A 22,076-nucleotide genomic window follows, 5' to 3' on the forward strand; every position below is an offset into this window, starting at 1 on the left:
TTCTTGTGCTAGCACAAATCTGCTCACACTGCCAGCAGTTTGCTGCTCTGGATGTCAGCCAGCATTCATAGTGACAAAAACGAATCATTAACTCCAAATGTTTAGAGTGCTTGGGTTTTGAAAAAGAGGAACACACATACCATAGTATTCTGGTTAGGAAAATATGTCTCATAAACACAAGTTCACAAGCCAAAAATTGTGCTTGCCAAGACCCAAATGCTACTTAGCACAGCATCTTTGGAAAAGCCAAGGGACATCCTTGTTCACCTTCCCAGTTCCAGCACTGGAGCTGGAAAGGGTGGCAGAAGCTGTGGGGATTATCTTGCACTACTACTACACTCTGGGCACATCAGCTATGTACCCCTCCACATCAGTGTTCAAATTTTTTAGCCTACTTTCCAGTAGGCTTATGAGATCACCCAGCATTCTGTGTCTGTGTGTCCCCCCCCCCATCATCTTCACAACGGCTGGACCAATATGAACCAAATTGGGTACAGTTATAGGGACACACAGGGGCACCTCAACGGCATAGCTTGTGATGTCATCCACTGCCATCCAAGATGGCAGACATATACACTTTTGAGGCACGTGGGCTAACTTGTGAACCGCCTAGCCAACTTGAACCAAATTTGCTACAGCTGTTGGGATACATAGGGATGCCCTAATGGTGTGCTGTGTGAGGATGACATTTTATCCGACTAGCTCTTCTTGTGCAATAAGGACAAGTGCCCACCATGACCACACAGGTTCTCCCTTCCCTGGCATGCAGATCCTTAATTGTGCATGCGGATGTCGTTAATCAGAAGTGCCTCTACACATGCTATAAACATAAATCATGTATACTCACAGTGTGCTTATGTCCTTCTTGCAGAGTTGGTCTGACAAAATATCACCCAAATCGGTTCAATGTTATACAAAAGGTGGTAGGGACCCTATTGTTTTGCCCTTGACCAGCAACACAGTGACCAGAGTGCCTGACATCCTTTCTAGGTCTAGAGTTTAAAGGTTGGCAGGAAGCTCTGATGGTTTTGTCCTATGCCATGCAGAAGGTCTGGGCATCTAGCAATGCAGCAGCCAAACAGCCCCAAGTCTTCCTCCTAGCCCCTGAGCCGGGGACAAAGGAAAGACTTCCATGCAGCTGAGGATGCTTGGGAGACAGTTATTGGAACGCATTACAAAGAACAGCTTGCTAAGTGAATTGTTTAGGGGTAAAATAGGAATGTATGAATAGGCAATCAGTGTGGCACTTTGCTATTGTTTTGTTCATATCTTCTGATGGTAGCTCTCTCTCTCAATCCTTCAGAAGGCAGCATCCACCAGTTTTCCTCTAAGAGCCACTAAACTGTATGGAGTCAATATGCAGTCTGAATTCAAAGAGAAAGGGAGAGAGAGAAGACTTTAAAATGGAATGAGTTAGAGATGGGTAGGAGACTGAAATATCTGCCTGAAATCATGTTCTCTGATACCTAAATGACTAAATTCAAATTCTTATAGCATGTTTTGTATATTTACTTTCAAATACTCAATATAGGTTATGTAATAATACACAAGAACATGTCAGATTCAGATTCTAGTGACAGTATGCCATTTAAATAATGGTTGAACGAATCCCATGTTTCCAGTCGAAAAGCAGTTTGGACAGGCTAGTTCATTTTTCTGGACATATTCAGGAAACCTAGTTCATTATTCTGGAGTCCAAATGGCTCCAGATGGTGGCAAGGGCAAAGGACAGCAGTTACACAACAAGATCGATATGAATCACCCACACTGACTTCTAAGTTCTCAGTCCAGACTTAGTGACACCTAGCCCATGGTCATCACTGCAAGGGTGGAGGTGAGAATGGGCATCCTCCATGACTGGAGGATGTGTCAATCTGTGTCAGATCTTAGCACAAGCCTGATGAGGGCATGGGCGTGAGACAGAGCGAAATATTTTTAGACTTTTGTGGAGCCACAATGAATAAGGCTAGCATCACAAGAAACCTATACAGGATAAGAATTTTAGGTTTGTAAAAGATAAGTGCTATTTGCTTCTATTATGCTCCATCTCTATACTGAAAATTAAAGCAAATATTACAGAGATACCTTAAGTCCCCAGTGCTCCCTCAGTTCATGAAAACAAAATCTTTCAGTGCAACTCCTGATCTTCTCACAATTCAAGTAAGTGGGAATAACCTAACTTTTTAAAAAAGCATCATACATGAAGAAACATTTCAGATTATGTTACATAAAACCTCTGGTTCAGTCACTTTTAAGGCCATACTTTCACATCCTCTGCTTTAAAAAATACTGTACTAAAGTCTGTGGGAGCTTGGCAGAATGTCTTAAATGCAAATCAAGCTGGAACACAAACATATCACATGCTGAATACCATGTGATTATCATTTAATATCAAAGTGAAAAATATAAAGCAGATACAACACATTACTCTCGAACTGAGTTACAACATTCACAAGACCATGAGAACTTACAATAAAAATGTATGCATCTCTTCAGAGAACACACACACATATTACACATAACTATAATCTAGTCAAGAGATTGAAGAGAACTTAGTTTACACAAAAGGAAAGCACATTTTTTCTAAGTTAACGTCAGGAAGTAAATATCAGTGCTCACTGTTTGAAGATACCTCTTCAAACCTTTTGAAGTTGAGAAGACACTCAAACCCATGCTTATCAACTAGATTTGCAAGTTAAATATCCTTGAAATATCTAATCTGCAACCATCATGAAAACGTAAGTGAAACCAGTACCATCTATAGTAACTTCTGATCCTTCAGTAGCCACAAGAACATTATGAAACCCTGAGCAATTGGCCTCAGGGAGTTTTATTCCTCACTATGTCGAACAATGTTTAGGACACCATACTCTTAAGAATTTACACATTCTATTGGCACTGGGAGTTTTCCAATAAGCCAATACACTACTACAGTAGATCCATGGAGTTTGAACTCTGTGGGTCAATGAGTGTAAACTCAGTGGAGTAGTTGCCATTTCAGAAGTGCAGGCACTCTCCATAGCCACACCCATCCTGACAGCCAGAGACGTTGAGAAGTACCGGTGAGCCATTAACGCTCATTCCCCCTCCACTACATCCCAAAAGTGGAGTGTGGCACTGATTGTAATACAAAAAGGACATAAAGTTGGGAGATGGGAGAGCTTGACTTCTCTCATCAATATAAGCTTCCTTCTATTGAGTCAGACCATCTAGCTCAGTATTAACTACACTAACTTCAAGATTTCAGGCAGCAGTCTTTCCCGGCCTGACTCAGAAAAGCCAGGGATTGGAACCTTGAACCTTCTGCATAAAAACAGATGTTCTACCTCTAAGCTAAGGTGACCTCTCTGCAGTTGTTTCCTCAGCAACATTCATTTCCAGTAACAGAGGTTGGCTGGAAGGAAGAGGAGCTTTGGCAACTGACTGTGGGAAGAAACTGTGGGAGGAGGAAGGGCTCATCTCCCTCACCAGTATGTCCTTTTTACTTTTAAACATTGCCACACCCTGGGCTTTATACTTGATTGTGGCTAACCTTATCTGGTTTTCTTAAGACATTAAAGTATATTAAGCTTTCACAGTTTTGTTAAGAATCACACATTTCATTTCACAGAAGTAAACGTTGGTAGCATGCTGAAAATCATGCATTTGTAAAACCAACTCAAGCAACTTTGATAGCATATCATTTCAACATGAATTGACATACAGTATTAATGCCACATTTTGTGATATCTCACAAGCAGCAGAGATGTTACATTTCAGTTTAGAAGGTGAAGATACCGTTTTCAAGATCAACAGATAATCTGTTTGATAACTATATGACAAGAATTCAAGTTCTTTTGGCATGTTTTATGCATTTAGTTTCAAAGTTGGGTTACATAGTAATACACAAGAACATTTCCTTAAATAGATCTTGGTGACAGTATGCCATTTAAATAATGGATGAGTGAATTCCATTGTTTCTATTCCAGACATAGTCTGGACAGACTAGATCATATTTCTGGATATCTGCAGGAAGCCTAGTTCATTATTCTGGAGTCCAAATGGCTCCAGATGTGATAAGGGCAAAGAAGCAAGGCAGCCTGATATCAATAATCACCTACATTGGGTTGTCATATCTCAGTCTAGACTTAGTAACATATGGGCAGAGTTACAACTGAAAATCAGAAACGGGCATTCTCCAGAACTGGCGGGTCAACCTGTGCCAGGTCCTGGTGCAATTATGGTGTGTGACAGAGTGACATTTTCCAGACCCCTGCCAGAACCACAATTAATTTTAAGTGCCATACTTCACATTTAGGAACACGAGGACTCACATCTTGAATTTAGCAGCAACCATCGTTTGAATCAACCAGTACTAAAGGCAAAGTTGTGCTGTCAAATCAGTGTTGACTCCTAGCGACCACAGAGCCCTGTGGTTGTCTCTGGTAGAATACAGGAGGGATTTACCATTGCCTCTTCCCGCGCAGTATGAGATGATACCTTTCAGCATCTTCCTATATCCCTGCTGCCCGATATTACAGAACAGCAACAGGTGATCACACATGGTCAATTACCTTCAAGCTTCTAAGTAAAGAAACCATAATCCTCCCACATCTCAAGGTGCTTGCAATGTTTAAGGTGTTAATCTTTTGCACTTCTACTGTTCAGAGTGCGACACCTATTTTATGAAGTAGGGTCAGCATGCTTTTAAATTTGGCCGCCCAGAGATGTAAGTTTGGGTGGGGTATAAATTTGATAGATAGATAAAAACACTTTCTTGTGGGGTTCCACAGGGCTCATTTCTTGTTCCCATTCTTTTTAACATCTACATGAAGCCGCTGGGCCTTGTTATCTGTCAGTATGGGGTAAGTTCTCATCAATATGTTGATGATACTCAGCTTTATTTCACTACCCCTGGCCAAACAGGTGATGCCATCCATGTACTGGCTCAGTGTCTGGAGGCTGTCAGGACCTGAATGGGCCAAAACAAGCTCAGGCTTAATCCCTCCAAGACTGAGTTGCTCTTGTTCAGTTTGTGATCTGGCCAATTGCCATGTACGTTTATCTCTTGACGGGGTTGTGCTTCCCTTGAGAGAGACAGTTCATGATCTGGGGGTCCTTATGGACTCGCAGCTCCTGCTTGGACAGCAGGTGGAGGCAGTGGCCAAGGGTGCCTTTGCCCAGCTTCGGCTGGTTCGCCAGCTATGACCTTTTCTCAACTGGCAGGCCCTGGAAACAGTAACTCATGCCTTTGTTACCTCTCGTTTGGATTACTGTAATGCGCTCTACCTAGGGTTGCCTTTGAAGATGATTCAGAAGCGTCAACTAGTCCAGAAACAGTGGCCCGCCTCCTTATGGGTGGCCATAGATTTGATAGTGTCAAATCTCTTTTATGGTCACTGTACTGGTTGCCTGTTCGCTTCCGGGTCTAATTCAAAGTGCTGATTCTCACCTACAAACCCTTATGGGCTTAGCACCTGTATATCTCCGGGATCGCCTCTTTTTTGGCCAGTTGTATCCCATCCCATGAGGTCTTCTTAGCTGGTCCTCCTTAGTGTCCCAGGCCCTGGTGTCGTGCGTAATGCCTGGGCCCGTAGGAGGCCGCTGTGACCACCACTCTTCCCGCCCGCCCCCGCCCGATTCATTCATCCCTCTCAGTTGCTTTTAAGGCCCTTCTTAAGATGTACCTGTTTCGCCAGGCTTTTGTCCTTTAATTTTTTAAAAAAAGTTACTCGTGTTGTTCACCACCTAGAATCTTTGAACTTTGCATGCATACAAAGAGCATACTTCATGCACCCAATGAAAAAGGCTCTTTCCTATGAAGTTCATGATACATCTGTTAGTCTTTAAAATGCTATAATACTTTGTTGGTTTTAAAAACAAAACAAAACAGTTACACTAAGTTTAGGAGCAGTCCTCCTCTAGCAAATATATTTCTATCTCTCAGATCCACAACTTGTGTTTTTTAGTTGCCATACTAAAGTAACAAGATTGGAGCTGCTGCAAGGAGAGAGTATTCTCGGAACATCAGAAGCTGCCATATACGGAGTCAGATCATTGGTCTATCTAGCTCAGTATTGTCTTCACAGACTGGCAGCAGCTTCTCCAAAGTTGCAGGAAGGAATCTCTTGCAGCCTGAGTGATAGAACCTCCTTTCGAGGTCCCAGAAAGAAACCTTCAAGGAAATGGGATGGAACGGGTGCCCTCATACTAGGGAATTGGAACGTTCCCCTTCTCGTAATCAGGTTAGTAAACCTGTATGTCATTTATGCAATGCTCCTGCATAGGAATAGGGAGGGAAGACGCGACCAAGAGGTTCACGCAGATGAGACAGTAAATCTCTTCTGGAAAAGTTTGTATGGTTATGTGCAAAAAGACAAGAGTATCTCTCCTAAACAGCAATGGGACAAATTGTGGAAAGGGACGTTGGACGTAACCCCCCCGCCCCCGATTTTCTGATGTGCCTTGAAATCCCCCACCCCTGAGTTACAGTACTGCCTGCATATACTTCATAACCTTGTGGGTTTCCAAATCCTTGTGTGTAAATCTTTGTAGATATATCATGTACAAACAACCACTTTGTATATAATTGTGCTTTGGCAACGTACTGTATGCTTTGGTAGTTTGTTGGTTCAATAAAAAAATCTTGTCCTATTTTTTTTTTTTTTAAATCTTGTCCTATCTTGGAGAAGCCAGAGAGGGAAATTGAAACCTTCTGCTCTTTCCAGAGCGGCTCCATCCCCTGAGGGGAGTATCTTGCAGTGCTCACATGTGGTCTCCCATTCAAATGCTACCAGGGCAGACCTGCTTAGCTAAGGGGACAAGTCATGCTTGCTACCACAAGACCAGCTCTCCTCCTCTCCATTATAGAGAAGCATCTCTCTGAAAAATAAATTGACTACTCATAACCCAAGCCACAGACCACAGGGGAAGGCACTCTTCCTGTCTTGTCTCAGATTATGGCCATGATCCATTCAATGAGCTGCTCCAGAATGAATTTTTGTTTGGCACAACACTGCACCACCAATCCTTGTGTCTCTAATTTAAGTCAACCCTACGATATTAAGCAAGCAGAAACAGTTCTTCCTAATGCCAGGAGACTACAACTTAGGTAAACTAAGAACCTGAATTCTTCCGAAACCTTCTTTTGAAAGGTTCTTTGCTCCCACAGCTGTTCTATGCAGGCCTTTCAATAACTCCACACCTCTAATTAAAAAAAAATCCTTGCCTCAGCCCTTCTACCTAGAAATACTCCTGTTTAAAAATCAAATCCATCCACTCCAAAAATGTATCATTTTGAGAAGTCATTGTTTATTCCGATGAGGGGGAAACTAGCAACATTTGCTAGTGCCTTACAAGAAAATCAGGTGACAGTCCATGCCTAGACTTGCAGCACTTATATCTAGAGATGGAGGAAAAGGGGGAGGGGAGAGAGAGATCTAAATTCTAAAGCTATTAGTGCCTACACCTTTTTTCAAGCTCAATGACACTCATTCTTTCACAAGCCAGAATAATTTTCAAATATCATCAATATCAAACATTCAGGTACCAACAAATTTCAGAAATGTTTCCATTTGACTTATACTACACAGCACTTAGAAGTAAGAAGTAAATGTCAGAGAAAAGTCACTCCGATTTCCTAGGAGGATGTTCCTTTGTGTATAAATAAATATGAAAAGTGACAACACTGCTTAACAAGCATAAAGTCAGCTAAAGCTGGGATTGGTGGGGGGGGGGAGGGCGATAAGTACTCAGACAGACAGTAGTGCAGAACTTCAGTTTTTAAGAATGACAAGCTTATGACAGTTTGGACTCTTTCTCCCCCTTAATGGAAGCTATTTTTCCCCTCAGTAAAATACCCAACAATTCTTAATTCTATAAAATTTTCTAACACAAATGTTTTATAAACACACACACAGCAAACATCTGAAACTGAATTTCTAAATCCAAACCTATAAAACGTGAATAAAACCTGGAATTTAGCACCCATAATTTCTGTCCCTGAGAGTTTCTGCTTTCAAACTGCTGCTGTTGGCAACATTTAAACCAGTGATTCTCAAACTTGGGTCCTCAGGTGTTATTGGACTTCAACTCCCATAATCCCCAACCAAAGGCCACTGAGGCTGGGGATTATGGGAGTTGAAGTCCAATAACACCTGAGGACCCAAGTTTGAGAATCCCTGATTTAAACAAATGTCTGGGACAAGAGTTAAATTATACCAAGCATGTTCTCTTTATTTGGAATGCAACACCAATACAGAAAACAGACCAACCAACCAGTTTTGACCCAAGTTGCAGTATCTCTGGCAAGAGGCAGCATGGCATTGATAGCACTACCTGAACGTAATTTCTATATCTTCAGTGTAGGATGCTTTTGTTCTTCAGTTTCTTGTCCAAGTATCACCCCAGAAAGTCAACATCTCAGCTACTTAGCACATTTCAGACAGTATGATCTGTTTATTTAAAAATACCTCCTTTTCATTTTTGAACCTAGCCATCAAAAAATAGCATCCGTTTGAATACATGCAGAACCTACTAGGCTGGGAGTCCAATTTTAGCTTTGTAAAGGTAAAGTTGTACAGTCGAGTCAGTGTCAACTCCTGGCTACCGCAGAGCCATGTGGTTTTCTTTGGTAGAATACAGGAGAAGTTTACCATTGCCATCTCCCGCGCAGTACGAGATGCCTTTCAGCATCTATCTTGGTAGGAGAACCTTTTGTACAGTGAAAGAGATAGGTTAGTTTCTTCTCGAATTCACAGGTTCATGTGCAGATTGGGAACTGGCTGAAGGACAGGGAGCAGAGGGTAGGAATAAGTGGACAGTTTTCATAATAGAAGGAAGAAAAAAATGGGGTCCCCACAGGGATCTGTACTGGGAACAGTGCTCTTTAACTTGTTCATAAATGATCTAGAAGTTGGGGTAAGCAGCAAAAGTGGCCAAATTTACAGATGTCACTAAACTATTGAAGGTAATGAAATCCAAACAGATTGTGAGAAGCTCCGAAAAACTCTCTCCAAACTGGGGGAGTAGGTGACAAAATGGCAAATGCAGTTCAACGTAAGGGTAAAATGATGCCTATTGGGGCAATAAACCCCAACTTCACATATACACTGATGGGACCTGAGTTGTCAGTGACTGACCAGGGAAGAGATCTTGGTGTCATGGTGGACAGCTCGTTGAAAGTGTTAACTCAGTCCATGGCAGCTGTGAAAAAGGCAAATTCCATCTAGGGATCATTAGGAAGGGTAATGAAAATAAAAATGCTAGTATTATAATGCCCTTATTCAAATCTATGATATGGCCACATTTGTAGGTGACCAGAACTGCATACAGTTCTGGTCACCATATTTTAAGAGGACACTGCAGAACTGGAAAAGGTGCAGAAGAGGGCAACCAAGATTATCAGGGGCTGGAGCATCTTCTTTATGAGGCAAGGCTACAGCATCTGGGGCTTTTCAGTTTGGAAAAGAGGAGACTATGAGGACACACAATAGAGTTGTATACAATTATGCATGTAATAGACAAAGTGGACAAAGAAATTTCTCTCTCACACACACACTTACCACTAGAACTAGGCATCATATCCCATGAAACTGAAAGCCAGGAAATTTAGGACCAACAAAAAATAAGTACTTTTTCATACTGTACATAATTAATCTATGGGATTCTCTGCCAAAAAATGTTCATGGAATGTTCATTAATGGCTACTAGTCTGGTGGCTATACGCCACCTCCAGCCTCAGAGACAAGACGCCTCTAAATACCAGTTGCAGGGGGATCAACAGCAAGAGAGAGGGCATGCCCTCACCTCTTCCTTGTGAGCTTCTCAGAGGCATCTGGTGGGCCACTGTGTGAAACAGGATGCTGGACTAGATATGCCTTGGGCCTGATCCAGCAGGGCTGTTCTTATGTTATGTTCCAGGCTGTTGATCTGCCACAAATGATGTACACTGGCACTTATGAGGACTCAAGATGGGAACAGTTTTTTGAGAGCCAGCAACATTTGTGAACTTATTACTAATGGTGCCCTAAATACAAATTTACTTAAAACAAAACTAGGCTCATTAATACTTTTTGCATAGAAAAAAGAACTACTCCAGAAATCTGTGGTTTTTCCCCCCTCGCCCCACTTTTTAAAGGGAATTGTTTTTTTCATAAGTATTATTCTTTATACAGCAAAGCACTATTGGAAACATTGCTACAACTAAAGTATCTTTCTTTAAAACAGCAGCACTCTTTCAGAAACTAGCGAGGGAAAACTAGCGAGGGAAAGCTGTCCCGAAAATGGCATGTACGTGGGTATACACACACGTATAATGGAGCAATAGCTCTTTTACCCCCTTCAGTTTTGTCATCTCCACTCATTACAACTGTCTGTGGGTCCTCAAATGTTGAGTCCATCTAAATGTCGACTTTAAACATCCAAGATGTTTCACCTACCAGTCACTCTTCTACTACTGCGCGAGAGCATTCATAAAGCCGCATTTGTGTTTACAAAGCTCAAGAACTCGTTTATACAAGAAATACAGATTATGTTATAAATGGCTATAATGGTAAACATCTACAAAGTTCAGCTATATAAGAAAGTCTTGCTTCCTTATCAGAATTCTGATAAAATCAAACAGGAAAACAGGCATCTCTGAAAGAAACATGCACAGTTTAAGCAAAGATGCTGAGTCATGAGGGAGATACTGATCTTGAATATATGTTTTGCCTTGAATTCTCATTTAAGCAACACAAAGGGTTCTTCGTGTCATTTAAGATTAAATTCAAATTCTTTATGAATTTTTCATGATCATCACAGAATGCCTACTGAAAAGATGTGCGATGTTTTAAGCTACACAGTTTGTAATATCAGCAAGATAATGTTTCTTGCAACATTTAAAATAAACCAGAAGTTATCATTCTTAGAATTTGGCTGGAAGAGATTTGAGTTGTAGAGTAGTCCTTAACAAACACACTTTATGTCCCAACACTAAACCTAAATGAAGATCATCTTTAATAAAAGCCATTTAAACTATTTTACACACATGTATGTATGGGGAAACATACATGTCTGAAGACAATTTGTCAGAAGACCAAGAACCTAATATTTGTTACATTTTCAATTGGTCTTTCATACATGATGCAACTCTTCCCTAATATGCAAGTTTACAATTGGCACTACATATACATGTTATACAACTTGGCTTTTCTTGGCATGGAATCTTTGTTTGTTTTTCAGCACCGTGTGCAGAGCTATTGCCAACTACTTCCTCATACATTAGTTCCAAGTCTGGAACATTTGATGATGTTATTCAACAGAAGCTGAGAAACTGACTTGTTCAGGGCCATCTACATAGAGAGAGAGTGAGTATTTAAAACCAAGGCAATGTGGAAAGAATGTAATTCTAGAACTCCATTCCATATCAAAAGGTAACGTATGCGCAACACACGCACACACCTGAAACAGTTATTATAAAGAAATTATTGTTGCCAGAGGTATAAATTGTATAAAGCAGAATAAACACCATTAAAAAGAGATTATACTACAATCTGTACTAACAGTGCAATATCTAGATATGGCACCACATGCAACATTATAGATGCAATCCATGCTATTTTCACTAAATTCAGGCTGTTGGCTATCAGTTATAGTAAGGAAACTAGTTGCCAGTGAATGCAGGAACCAATGCAGCAACTAGTCAGTCTGCAAAAGTACCAGATTCTCATCCCATCTTAACATCGGTTGAATATGCCAACTGGATAAACATGACAGTGCAGGTTTTTGTAGTTATTAGCTTTAGAAAATCTGAATTTTCTAATGAACACATTATTAAATAATGAACACATTATTAAAAAGTTTCATAAAATTTCAAGATGGACCCACAAAGACGTAGTGTTACACATCATCTTTAAATCTAGCTAGTTTTGCAAAAGCTAAACTTAACACAATATAATCCATTAATTATGAAATCAAGTTGATACTTTAAAAGCCACAGGGAAAAATGTAGGATGAATTTCAGTTATTGTGGCCTAAAGTCTGGACAGAGTGCAGTCTACCACATGCCTCCTCAATATTTACAAGGTTGCCTACCCCTGTACTTAAAATAGGCACCCTTGGTTTAGGTGTTGCTGAACTAAAACGCCCATCATCCCCAGTGACAACTGTAGCTGGGGGTGATGGAAGCTGTAGTTCAACAACAACTGGAGAGCCAAGGTCACCTGCCCTGCCCACATAACATTACATCTAGTAGAAGGGAGCATACCACTAGGTCTACAAGGTCTTGTTTTGAGAGGGAGTGGTTCCAGCTGCTTTAAAGGAGTAGTGGTGTAACTCTCTCAGAGCTAGGAATTGCAATAACTATTGGACAGTCACAAATGGTGCAGTGAGGAAGTAACTTCCCTAGGGAGCAAGAGGTTGCTGGTTTGAATCCCTGCTGGTATGTTCCCCAGACTATGGGAAAGAAACATTGGTCTTACCGTGAAGGGTTCTTTTTCCCTGTAGTAGGAGATCCTCAGATAGGGGTGATGAACTGCGCATGCTCGAGACAGAACTGGAATAATGTGATTTGATTGTAGACGTGGTTGCCTCCTAGCCCCAGTTCCAGGAATGAGGAGCGAGGAATAGTGATGTGACGGGAGAGAGCTTATAGATGTATGCGTGTAAGAACTCACACAACAGAGACAACCTGAATTGAGAAAAAACAGTATAAGGTAGAAAAAGAGATAACAGAATAGGAAACTAGTTCTAAGTACTATGAACCCTGAAAGCAGCCTCGGAAAAAACCAAGAAAACCTGTCCCAACTGTTTTCAGTTGGGACAGAGTCGCAGATAGTGCAAAGTCCCCAACCCAGAAAAATACATCCGGGCGGGACTGAGGATCTCCTACTACAGGGAAAAAAGAACCCTTCACGGTAAGACCAATGTTTCTTTTTCCCCTGAATAGGAGATCCTCAGATAGGGACATGCCCAAGCTGAGAAACAAGATCCCGGGATGGGAGAGATGTATTTAGACCACCTGCTGGAGGATTGTGCGGCCAAAGGCTGCCTGGTCTTGAGAAAAATCAGGTATTTTATAATGTTTTATAAATGGTGTGGTAGACAACCAGGTAGCTGCCCTGCATATTTCTGAAAGCGGGACGTGGGCCAAGAAAGCCGTTGAGGCGGCGACACTTCTGGTTGAGTGAGCGGTCACTCCACCAGGAGGGGAAGATGAAGGGCCGTGTTGGCCATACGTATGCATGACTTTATCCAACCTGCTAAAGTGGCTTTGGACACCCTATTGCCGATGTTAGATGGTTTGAATGAGATGAAGAGGGCATCGGAGCGGCGAATGTCCTTAGTACGGTGAATGTAAGTGCATAGTGCTCTGCACACGTCGAGTTTGTGCCACAGTTTTTCTTTAGGATGTACTGGGGCTGGGCAGAAAGAAGGCAGAACAACAACTTGTGATCTGTGGAATGTAGAATTAACCTTAGGGAGGAAGGTAGGATCCAACTGAAGAACGACTGAATCAGAATGAAATGTACAAAAATCTTTTCGTGCTGAGAGAGCAGCTAACTCCGAGACCCTGCGAGCAGAAGTCACCGCCACTAGGAAAATCAACTTGAACGACAGGATCCGCAAAGGGATGGATGATATTGGTTCGAACGGGTCCCTCATGAGGGCGTTGAGGACATGGTTCAAATTCCAGGATGGGAAGCGCCTAAGCGGAGGGGGAGCCAAGTTTGTGGCTCCGCACAAGAATCTGGATAGGTGTGAATGACCCGCTGAAGAGACGGAGATCTGTCGTACGGATGCTAGGGCTGAGGCCTGGCGTTTGAGTGTACTAAGATGTAAATCCATGTCCAGGCCTGCTTGGAGGAAATAGAGAACCTCTGTCACTCCTGCTGTCAAAGGGTCCTTCCCATGAGCCTGGGCCCATCGTAAGAAAGCTGACCATATCGACTGGTAGACCCTGATAGTGGATGGCCGCCAGGAGGCTAGGATGGTGGCTTGCACGCTTGTGGAGTATCCTCTTGCTGCTAACTTCACACGCTCAGCCTCCAGGTAGCTAGTTGCAACCACTGGGGGTCTGGGTGCAGTAGAGGGCCCTGACATAACAGATCTGGACGGTTTGGGAGACACCGCTAAGCTGATCAGGTCTGGAAACCAAGGGCGACGAGGCCAGAAGGGAACCACAAGAATCAACTCTGCCCTCTCCAGGCGAAGCTTTTGGATGACCTTCATGATTACGGGGACTGGCGGAAAGGCATATAGTAGAACATTTGGCCATTGAGAGTGAAGGGCGTCTGTAGCCTCTGCCGATGGAGTGTGGTATCTCAAGAAGAATCAAGGCAGTTGGTTGTTGCCCGGGGCAGCAAACAGGTCCACTAGGGGACTCCCCAAAATTTGAGTGATTTGATGGAAGACCCCTGGGTGTTAAGGTCCATTCTCCCAGGTCCACCGTCTTCCTGCTGAGCCAGTCCACTATCTCATTTTCGTCGCCCTTGAGATGCTCGGCCATGAGCGACTGAAGGTTGGATTCCGCCCAACTGAACAGCAGATCGGTCTCCTGCATAAGAAGCCGAGACCTTGTTCCCCCTTGGCGGCTGATATGCACCTTGACCGTAATGTTGTCTGTAAGTAGGAGGATGTGGTGGCCCTGAAGGGCCTGTTGGAAGTGTTGTAATGCTAGGCGTGCAGCTCGAAGCTCCAGCCAATTTATGGGGAGAGAGGCTTCCTCGGTCGACCAGGAGCCCTGTACAACCTGTCCTTGACAGTGCGCCCCCCAGCCCAACAGGCTGGTGTCTGTCGTGACTACAATCCGTCTGGGCTCTGTAAGCTGAAGTCCCAGAAGGAGGGCTTGGGATAGCCACCATTGAATTGAGTGTCTGACCGTTTGGGGTAGGGCGATGTGTTGCCTGTAAGCTGCCATGATGTGATCCTGCCACGGAAGGAGAAGCCATTGAAGTGGGCAGGAGTGCCACCTCGCCCAGGGAGTGCAGTCCAAGCAGGCTATCATGGAGCCAAGAGAGTGAGCCAGCTTCATGATGTCCTCCTTTTATTTGAATAGCAGCGGTCGGAGTTGTTTGACAATGCGTTCCCTGCGCTCTGGGGGCAGGGATATCGTGTTCTGCACGGTGTCGAAGAATGCTCCCAGATGGACCAGCTGTTGGGACGGGTTCAGATGACTTTTTTCTTTGTTCACAACAAAGCCGTGATCCCTCAGAGCCAGTAGCATTGTGCGTACGTCTGATAGCCTTGCCTCTAGAGGGCGCTCTGATGAGCAGGTCGTCCAAGTACGGATGAACCCCCACCCCCTGAAGGCGGAGGAATGATACTAGAGAGATCATCAGTTTCGTGAACACCCTTGGGACTGATGCTAGGCCAAAGGGAAGTACTGGAAGTGAGTCCCATCGTACGAGAAGCGAAGGAACTTCCAATCGGTGGTTCTGATAGGCACATGGAGGTAGGCCTCCGAGAGGTCCACTGAGGCCAAATAGTCCCCTCTCCTTACTGCCTCCTTTATGGTGCGGAGAGACTCCATACAGAACTTTTTCTTTTGTACGAAGTGGTTGAAAGCCTTGAGGGCCAGTACCGCCCTCCAGGAGCCGTCCTTTTTTGGGACCAGAAAAAGGATAGAATAGGTCCCCTGGAACCTTTGGAAAGGGGGGACATATTCTATTGCCTTGATCTGGAGAAGATGATGCACTGCCTGCTGCATCAGAAGATGTTTTTGAGGAATGGAAGATTTGGGTGTGGGGATGAAGCGATATGGCGGAGAAGATATCAGATCTATGGCGTACCCGTTGGAAACCGTGTCTAGTACCCATGTGTCCGCGGCTGTCAACATTCAGGTCAGGACAAAATGCGACAGCCTTCCACCCACTGGTATGGAGTCATTGCTTTCGATGTCGATAGTAGAGGGCAAATGGACGGGAGGTTGTTCCGCGTGCCTCGCCCCTGGACTGCTGTCTCCACTGGGATCTGTTGAAACCTCTCAAAGACTGGGGGCGAAAGTCCCTGGATTGATAGGATTGATTAAAATGGTAGGGCTGGTTGAACTGTTGTCTGAAGGGACGAAAGGAGCTATGAGAGCCTCGAAAGGACGGTCTAAACTCCTTCCGTGTGGATGGCATGACCCTTTTCTTATCTTTTGTGTCTACGAGGATCAGGTCCAATGCCGGGCCGAAGAGAGATGACCCAACGAATGGTGCTGAAGTCAGGGACGACTTGGACTTGGAGTCGACGTTCCAGGACTTCAGCCACAGGGTCCTGCGAACCGCCACTCCTGCTACCAGTGCCATAGATGACTGCTGGATGATGTCCAGACTGGAACCAGCGGTAAGGGCCGCGGCCTTGGCCATCTTATTAATGCCCTGGCGTAGTTTAGGCAGCTCCGGGGGGACCAAGTTGACCAACTCCTTAGCCCATAAAACCGACGCCCGAGAGAAAATGGAGTTCATTGTGGCCATTTTGATGGTGGCAGCGGAAGCGTTGTGTGCCTTTTTTAAAAGCACATTGCAGAGTCTGTCTTCTTGAGACTTAAGTTGCTCCTGGTGTTCTGAATGGACTACAGCCCCCGAGACCATTTGGACCACCGGGGGGTCTACCCTGGGGGTAGCAAGAAGTTTGGATACCTCTGATGGTAGTTGGTAATGCTTTTTTGGTAAGTTGCGTATGGGCTTGGAGGAAGTGGGACGTTGCCACTCAGCACACATTACCCTCTGAAACAGTGGAGGGAAAGGTACCACTGGGGTTACCGGATCTGCGGGTAGAAAGACCTGTTGGTCAAGTGTAGTAGTTGTAGAAGTGACCTCTGAAGGAGAATCATCATTAATTGTGCGTTTCGCCTTAGCCAGTAATATCTCGAAATCTGTGGAGGAAAAAAGCCTCGTGGAGTTAGATATAGGAGGAGTCACCTCCTCTTCCGACAGTTCCCACTCTTCCTTCCCTGAATCTACAGGATCCCTAGGGACAATTGGTAGCGACTGCGAGGACTCCTCCCCAGATGAAGGAGGAACCACCAGTGGTGTAGATCTAACTGGTATTTGGAGTGGTGCGGGAGGTGGAATTGGGGCCACAGGGAGAGGGGGTGGGGTGGGATTAGGGAGCACAGGTGGGTCCAGTCTGGGTGGCATCCGTTCCCTATCAGGTGAAGTGGATGACGAAGAGGGGTACACCTTGCGCCTGCCCTTGGTTCTACGTGCAGGAGGTCTAGGCATAAAGAGACCACGTTCCCAGAGGGGAATGGCCCTACGTCGGGGGCTAGAGTCAGGAGAGGATGAGGAGAAATGATCGCTGCCCTGTCTCCGTCCTCTATCCCTCTGAGTTAGGAGTGGCCGAATAACCCCGAGTTGGTATTGGAATAGTGCAGGAAGGAGAGCCTAGAGGAACCAAGCTGGAACGCTCCCCCTGCAGATTATCCAAAGCCGCAGGTGGCTCTAAACGAAACTGTCTAGCAAAAAAGTCCCTGAGCCACTGAGTAGCTTTGGGGGGAAAGGGGTCCTTACAGTTTGGATCGCCTGCGGTTGCGCGGGAGGAGAGTCAGCGCGCAAACGGTCATGCAGCAGGGAGGGAAGGCGCGGACCAGCCGGTTCCGCCTCAACCGCTGCGTCCCCATTGCGGGGAGTAACTGGCGCCGGAATAATGCCCACTGGGCTCCAGACCCCAGCCTCAACATTCAGAGTGCGCTTGGAGCCCTCAAGTCATTCCTTCAGTTTGGCGCCATTTTTGCCCACCTTGATCTTCGAGCGGCGGCAAACCGCTTGAATAAGCAGCCGCTCACTCAGCCGTTTACAACTGTTGGCCAGGGGCACCGAGTCCTTGCGCTTCCACCTCTTTTTGGGAGAGGAGGGCTGGTCATTCAAATGCTTGGACTTCTTTAGGGCTTTAGATGAGCCTTGCCCTAAAGACTTAGAAGTCTGAGACTGATCGGCTGCGGCAGAAAATGTTGGAGGAGGGGCCGTAGTGACTGGCGCCGAAAGAAGGGCTTGAGAAGCCGCTGCAGGAGGCGCCGAGAGACAGGCTTGCGAAGCTGTTGGCGGCGATGCAGTGCCCAGTTGCTGCGGCAGCTGTGTGCTCTCAGAAAGGGAGCCCTGCATGAGCTCCTCAGCATGAGCCGATTCCATTGCAAAAAACGAAGTAAAATAAGAAGGTTTTGGTTGTCCAATTGGAATTAGAAAACAAAAAGCAACCTTTTTGGAGCGAAATTTATGGTCCTGATCGAGATCTGCTCTCTTCCCACCCTTGCACACTAGGTAAGGTGAAGGAGACTAGAGTCAAGATAAAGAGCAAATATGAGAAGGGAAATCCAATACAAAGACTGACCAGAGCTCTCTCCAAAATACATCCTATCCTGAGAGAGACAGAACCGGAAATGGGGCTAGGAGGCAACCACGCCTACAATCAAATCACGTGATTCCAGTTCTGTCTCAAGCATGCGCAGTTCATCACCCCTATCTGAGGATCTCCTACTCAGGGGAAAAACACCTATATTGGGCAGCAGTGATATAGGAAGATGCTGAAAGACATCCTCTCATACTGAGCGGGAGACGACAATAGTAAACCCCTCCTGTATTCTACCAAAGACAACCACAGGGCTCTGTGATCACCAAGAGTCAACACAACTTTACTTTAGGGCAAGTCACTTGTGAGTGGTTGCAGCACACAACTCTAGACACTTTAGGATGAAACTGATTATCTGAATCCATCTGATACCATTATATCCTCCTGAATAGGTGTGGCTTTGGTTTTTGGCGGCACTGTGTTCTGATAGGAACATAGGAAGTCAGACCACTGGCCCATCTAGTTTAGTATTGTCTACCCAGACTGGCAGCAGCTTCTCCAAGGTTGAAGGCAGGAGTCTCTCTCAGCCCTATCCTGGAAATGCCAGGGAGGGAACTTGGAAGCTTCTGCATGCAAGCTTGCAAATGACCAGAACAGCCCCATTCCCTGAGGGAAAAATCTTACGAGTGCTCACAAGATTCCCATTTAAATGCAAACCTCAGTGGACCCTGCTTAGCAAAGGGGACAATTCATGCTTGCTACCACAAGACCAGTTCTCCTTCCACAGACCAGCTCTCCAACCTGAATAGCGAACCTGAAGGAGTTGGTGAGTGACTTCCGCTTGTCCTGGCCTCTGTGAATCCCACAATGCACTGTTTGACACGCACGAGGCATTGGGGGATTCTCCCAGGAGATGGGCACAGGTTAAGGGAGCACTCGTGCCCTTAAATCTGGCTAACAGCCAGGTTTGAAAATGGGGCTAGGTGGTGATTCTCACACGCAGCCTAACCTGGGCTGTGCATCGTAGACCGGGTTAGGCTGCACGTGAGAACTTTCTCACAGTTTCTATTCTCTTCAGAACCAAGCAGTTGTAATTTAATTTCCATTCATGAATTTCTTTCCCCTATAGCACATAAACATTAACCTTTAATACTTCTGAAACCATACAGTGGACGATTTTTAAAAATTTATCTTTTGTAAGTACAGAAGGAAGATTGGAAAAATCTTCATACAGTTACATAACTGCTAAATTCAGCTTTAAAGGTAAAGTTGTGCCGTCGCGTTGGTGTCACTGAAACTATCATTAAAAAAATCTACACTGTTAAGTTTTACCAAGCTACATTTGGACAATTTATAAATTAGCTTCAATGTCAATACATTTCATACCAATATCTTCTAAGCAAGTCTGCTGTATCTAACTAAGGAACTTCCTAATTGGTTTATTTAAACTTGGGGAAATGCAAGAGTTTTCTCTGAAAGTAATATTTATTGTTACAGCAAAAACAAGGGTTTCCTTTTAAATGTGATCATATGATTGCACGTTTATATTTTACTTTCCTCAGGAATTCACACACCCCTCATTTGCATCCTGTTATTCACTTAGCATTTCCCTTCACTTGAGCAAGTTGTTAAGAAGAGCCTACTAGCTAAATTCACAAGCCCCAAGACACATTACTCACTTTTACATTTAACAGGTATTTTAAGATTGCACACAATCTGCTTTCCTTAAGCTCTCAGTGGCAAGACACACTTTGTACCAAAAGAACCCACTTCATTGACAAAATTAGTTTCCCACTTCCTTTTACTCCTCCTGCGTTTACTCTTTCATGTAACCATGATCAGCCAGAGCAAGGGACAAGAAAGCAATGGGGCTAGTATACAGCCAATACAGACCTTCTTAACCTCTCTGGTTGCCTCTGAACTGCAGTCTATAAAAACAGAACATGCTGAACATGATTGGAGCCGTGTCTGCATGGAGTGGGAACATGTTCAGAAAAAAGGAGAGCAGCCAGCAATGTTCCCATTCTTTATTTTGATGCTTGAAGCATAGGTCATAGGCATTTCCAGAACAATTGATTTTTCTTCGTCCATTTCAAGCATTGCAGACTTTATTCAACAGGTATGCAAATGGTTGGTTAAGATTTTTAGGCATGGCAGGTCATGAATTAAGAGAAGCCTTATTTTAACACATTGGACAAGTAGGTTTTTTTCAGCCCCATTCTAAACACTTTTAGGATCTCTCTACAATTGCTTGGGAATTCAGAATCTGTTAAATAACTCGTATATTCTTCAGACTATGAGCATAACTATGCATTCCTCATGTTGTCAAAGCTGTTCCACTGCATCTTTTCTGGAAATCACAGCTGGGAGCAGGGGGGAAAGGAGTTCAGTTTCCTTATATAATTAATAGACTAACATCTGTATTTTTTATTTAATCCATTTGGATACTGCCCAATCCAACCAGCTCAAGGCAGTTCACAACCCAATTGTCAGTGTTTCATAGGACATATTCAGTAATTGCACAATTATGACAGATACACATACACCTCCACATACAAGCATTCACTCTTAGTGAGGTTTCTAGCTGTTTTTCACACTGCACAAGCAGCCTCTAGAGACATTCGTATGAGGAGGGGGGAATCAGCGAGGGGGAATGTGCAATAGCAGGACTGTAAAGCCAGTTAGGAATAATTACAGTAAGAAGGTAAAGTTGTGTCATCGAGTTGGTGCTGCCTCCTGGTGACCACCAAGCCACCTAGTGGTGCAACAGGGAAGTCACTTGCCTTGAGAGAAAGAGGTTGCTGGTTCAAATCCCCGCCGGTATGTTTCCCAGACTATGGGGACCACCTATATCGAGCAGCAGCGATATAGGAAGATGCTGAAAGGCATCTCCTACTGAGCGGGAGGAGCCAATGATAAACCCCTCCTGTATGTAGTTACAATTCTGAAAATTAAGAACATTGCCTCCAAAAGTGTAGATCTTTGAGAAAAAAGTGCAACCACACTGGGTTATTTTTTAAAAGCCAACTTTTTATTGTTACAGCCTTACTTGATATTTTACTATTTTCACTCTTTAATAAAGCATTAAAAATTGAGGCCAACGGAACATGCATTTTAGAGTTAGTGAAGAAAAATAAACTCAAATTTCTTACCATCAAAGAAACTTTTGGCTCTCAGGTAGCTAACACTGAGCCTAAGCACAGACAGTTTATCCAACTTGGCAATAACATCCTGAGGGAATGGCAAGAGACCAGCCAGGCGATCCAACTCTGCATTCAATCGGTCTCTATGCCTCTTCGATGGATTAGACTTGGCTCCTTCAGGAGCAGAAGGCTTCACTCTGTTATAGAAACAGAACATAGTATCAGGCCACATTTCAAAATACTTATATGTTTGACTATATTCACATTAATAAAAGCATCACTCAGTTCTGAAACAAAATGATAATTCTTCCATACTACAGCCACTTCAACTGAAGAGATGGGCTCCCAAGCACATTTCTCCTCCCATGGAAAATCACTGCTTTCAATTGGAGGCTAGGCGGGGGGGGGGAGGGAGGAAGAAAGGAAGAGTTGGAAGGTATTCCAAGAAATTTCTCCACCTTTTCCCCATTATTCCACAGGGCTTTGGTTTTTAACAACTTCTGAATGTCCCATATGAATAATCCAAGTGTTTAACTTAATCCAAATGTTTAATAATCTTCATCATTTAGCCATATATAACTTGGTGCCTTCAGCCCATGTCACAAATAATACTTTAAATAATACTTCAGCCCATGTCACAAATAATACAATAAGATGCACATTTTGTCCCACAGGCATAAAGAGGTTCCACAATAGGCAATT

General features: G+C 44.1%; 1 protein-coding gene across 1 annotated transcript in view; it reads right to left on the reverse strand.

The window, feature by feature from the left end:
• Positions 1 to 22,076, reverse strand: part of AHR (aryl hydrocarbon receptor) — an 82,902-nt gene that overhangs the window by 48,889 nt on the left and 11,937 nt on the right. The window contains exon 2 of the mRNA XM_053262818.1: positions 21,384 to 21,571. Within this exon, the coding sequence (XP_053118793.1) occupies positions 21,384 to 21,571 (188 nt within the window). The remainder of the gene's footprint in view (positions 1 to 21,383; positions 21,572 to 22,076) is intronic.

Source organism: Hemicordylus capensis, chromosome 6 (genome assembly GCF_027244095.1).
Source record: "Hemicordylus capensis ecotype Gifberg chromosome 6, rHemCap1.1.pri, whole genome shotgun sequence".
Lineage (NCBI taxonomy): Eukaryota > Metazoa > Chordata > Lepidosauria > Squamata > Cordylidae > Hemicordylus > Hemicordylus capensis.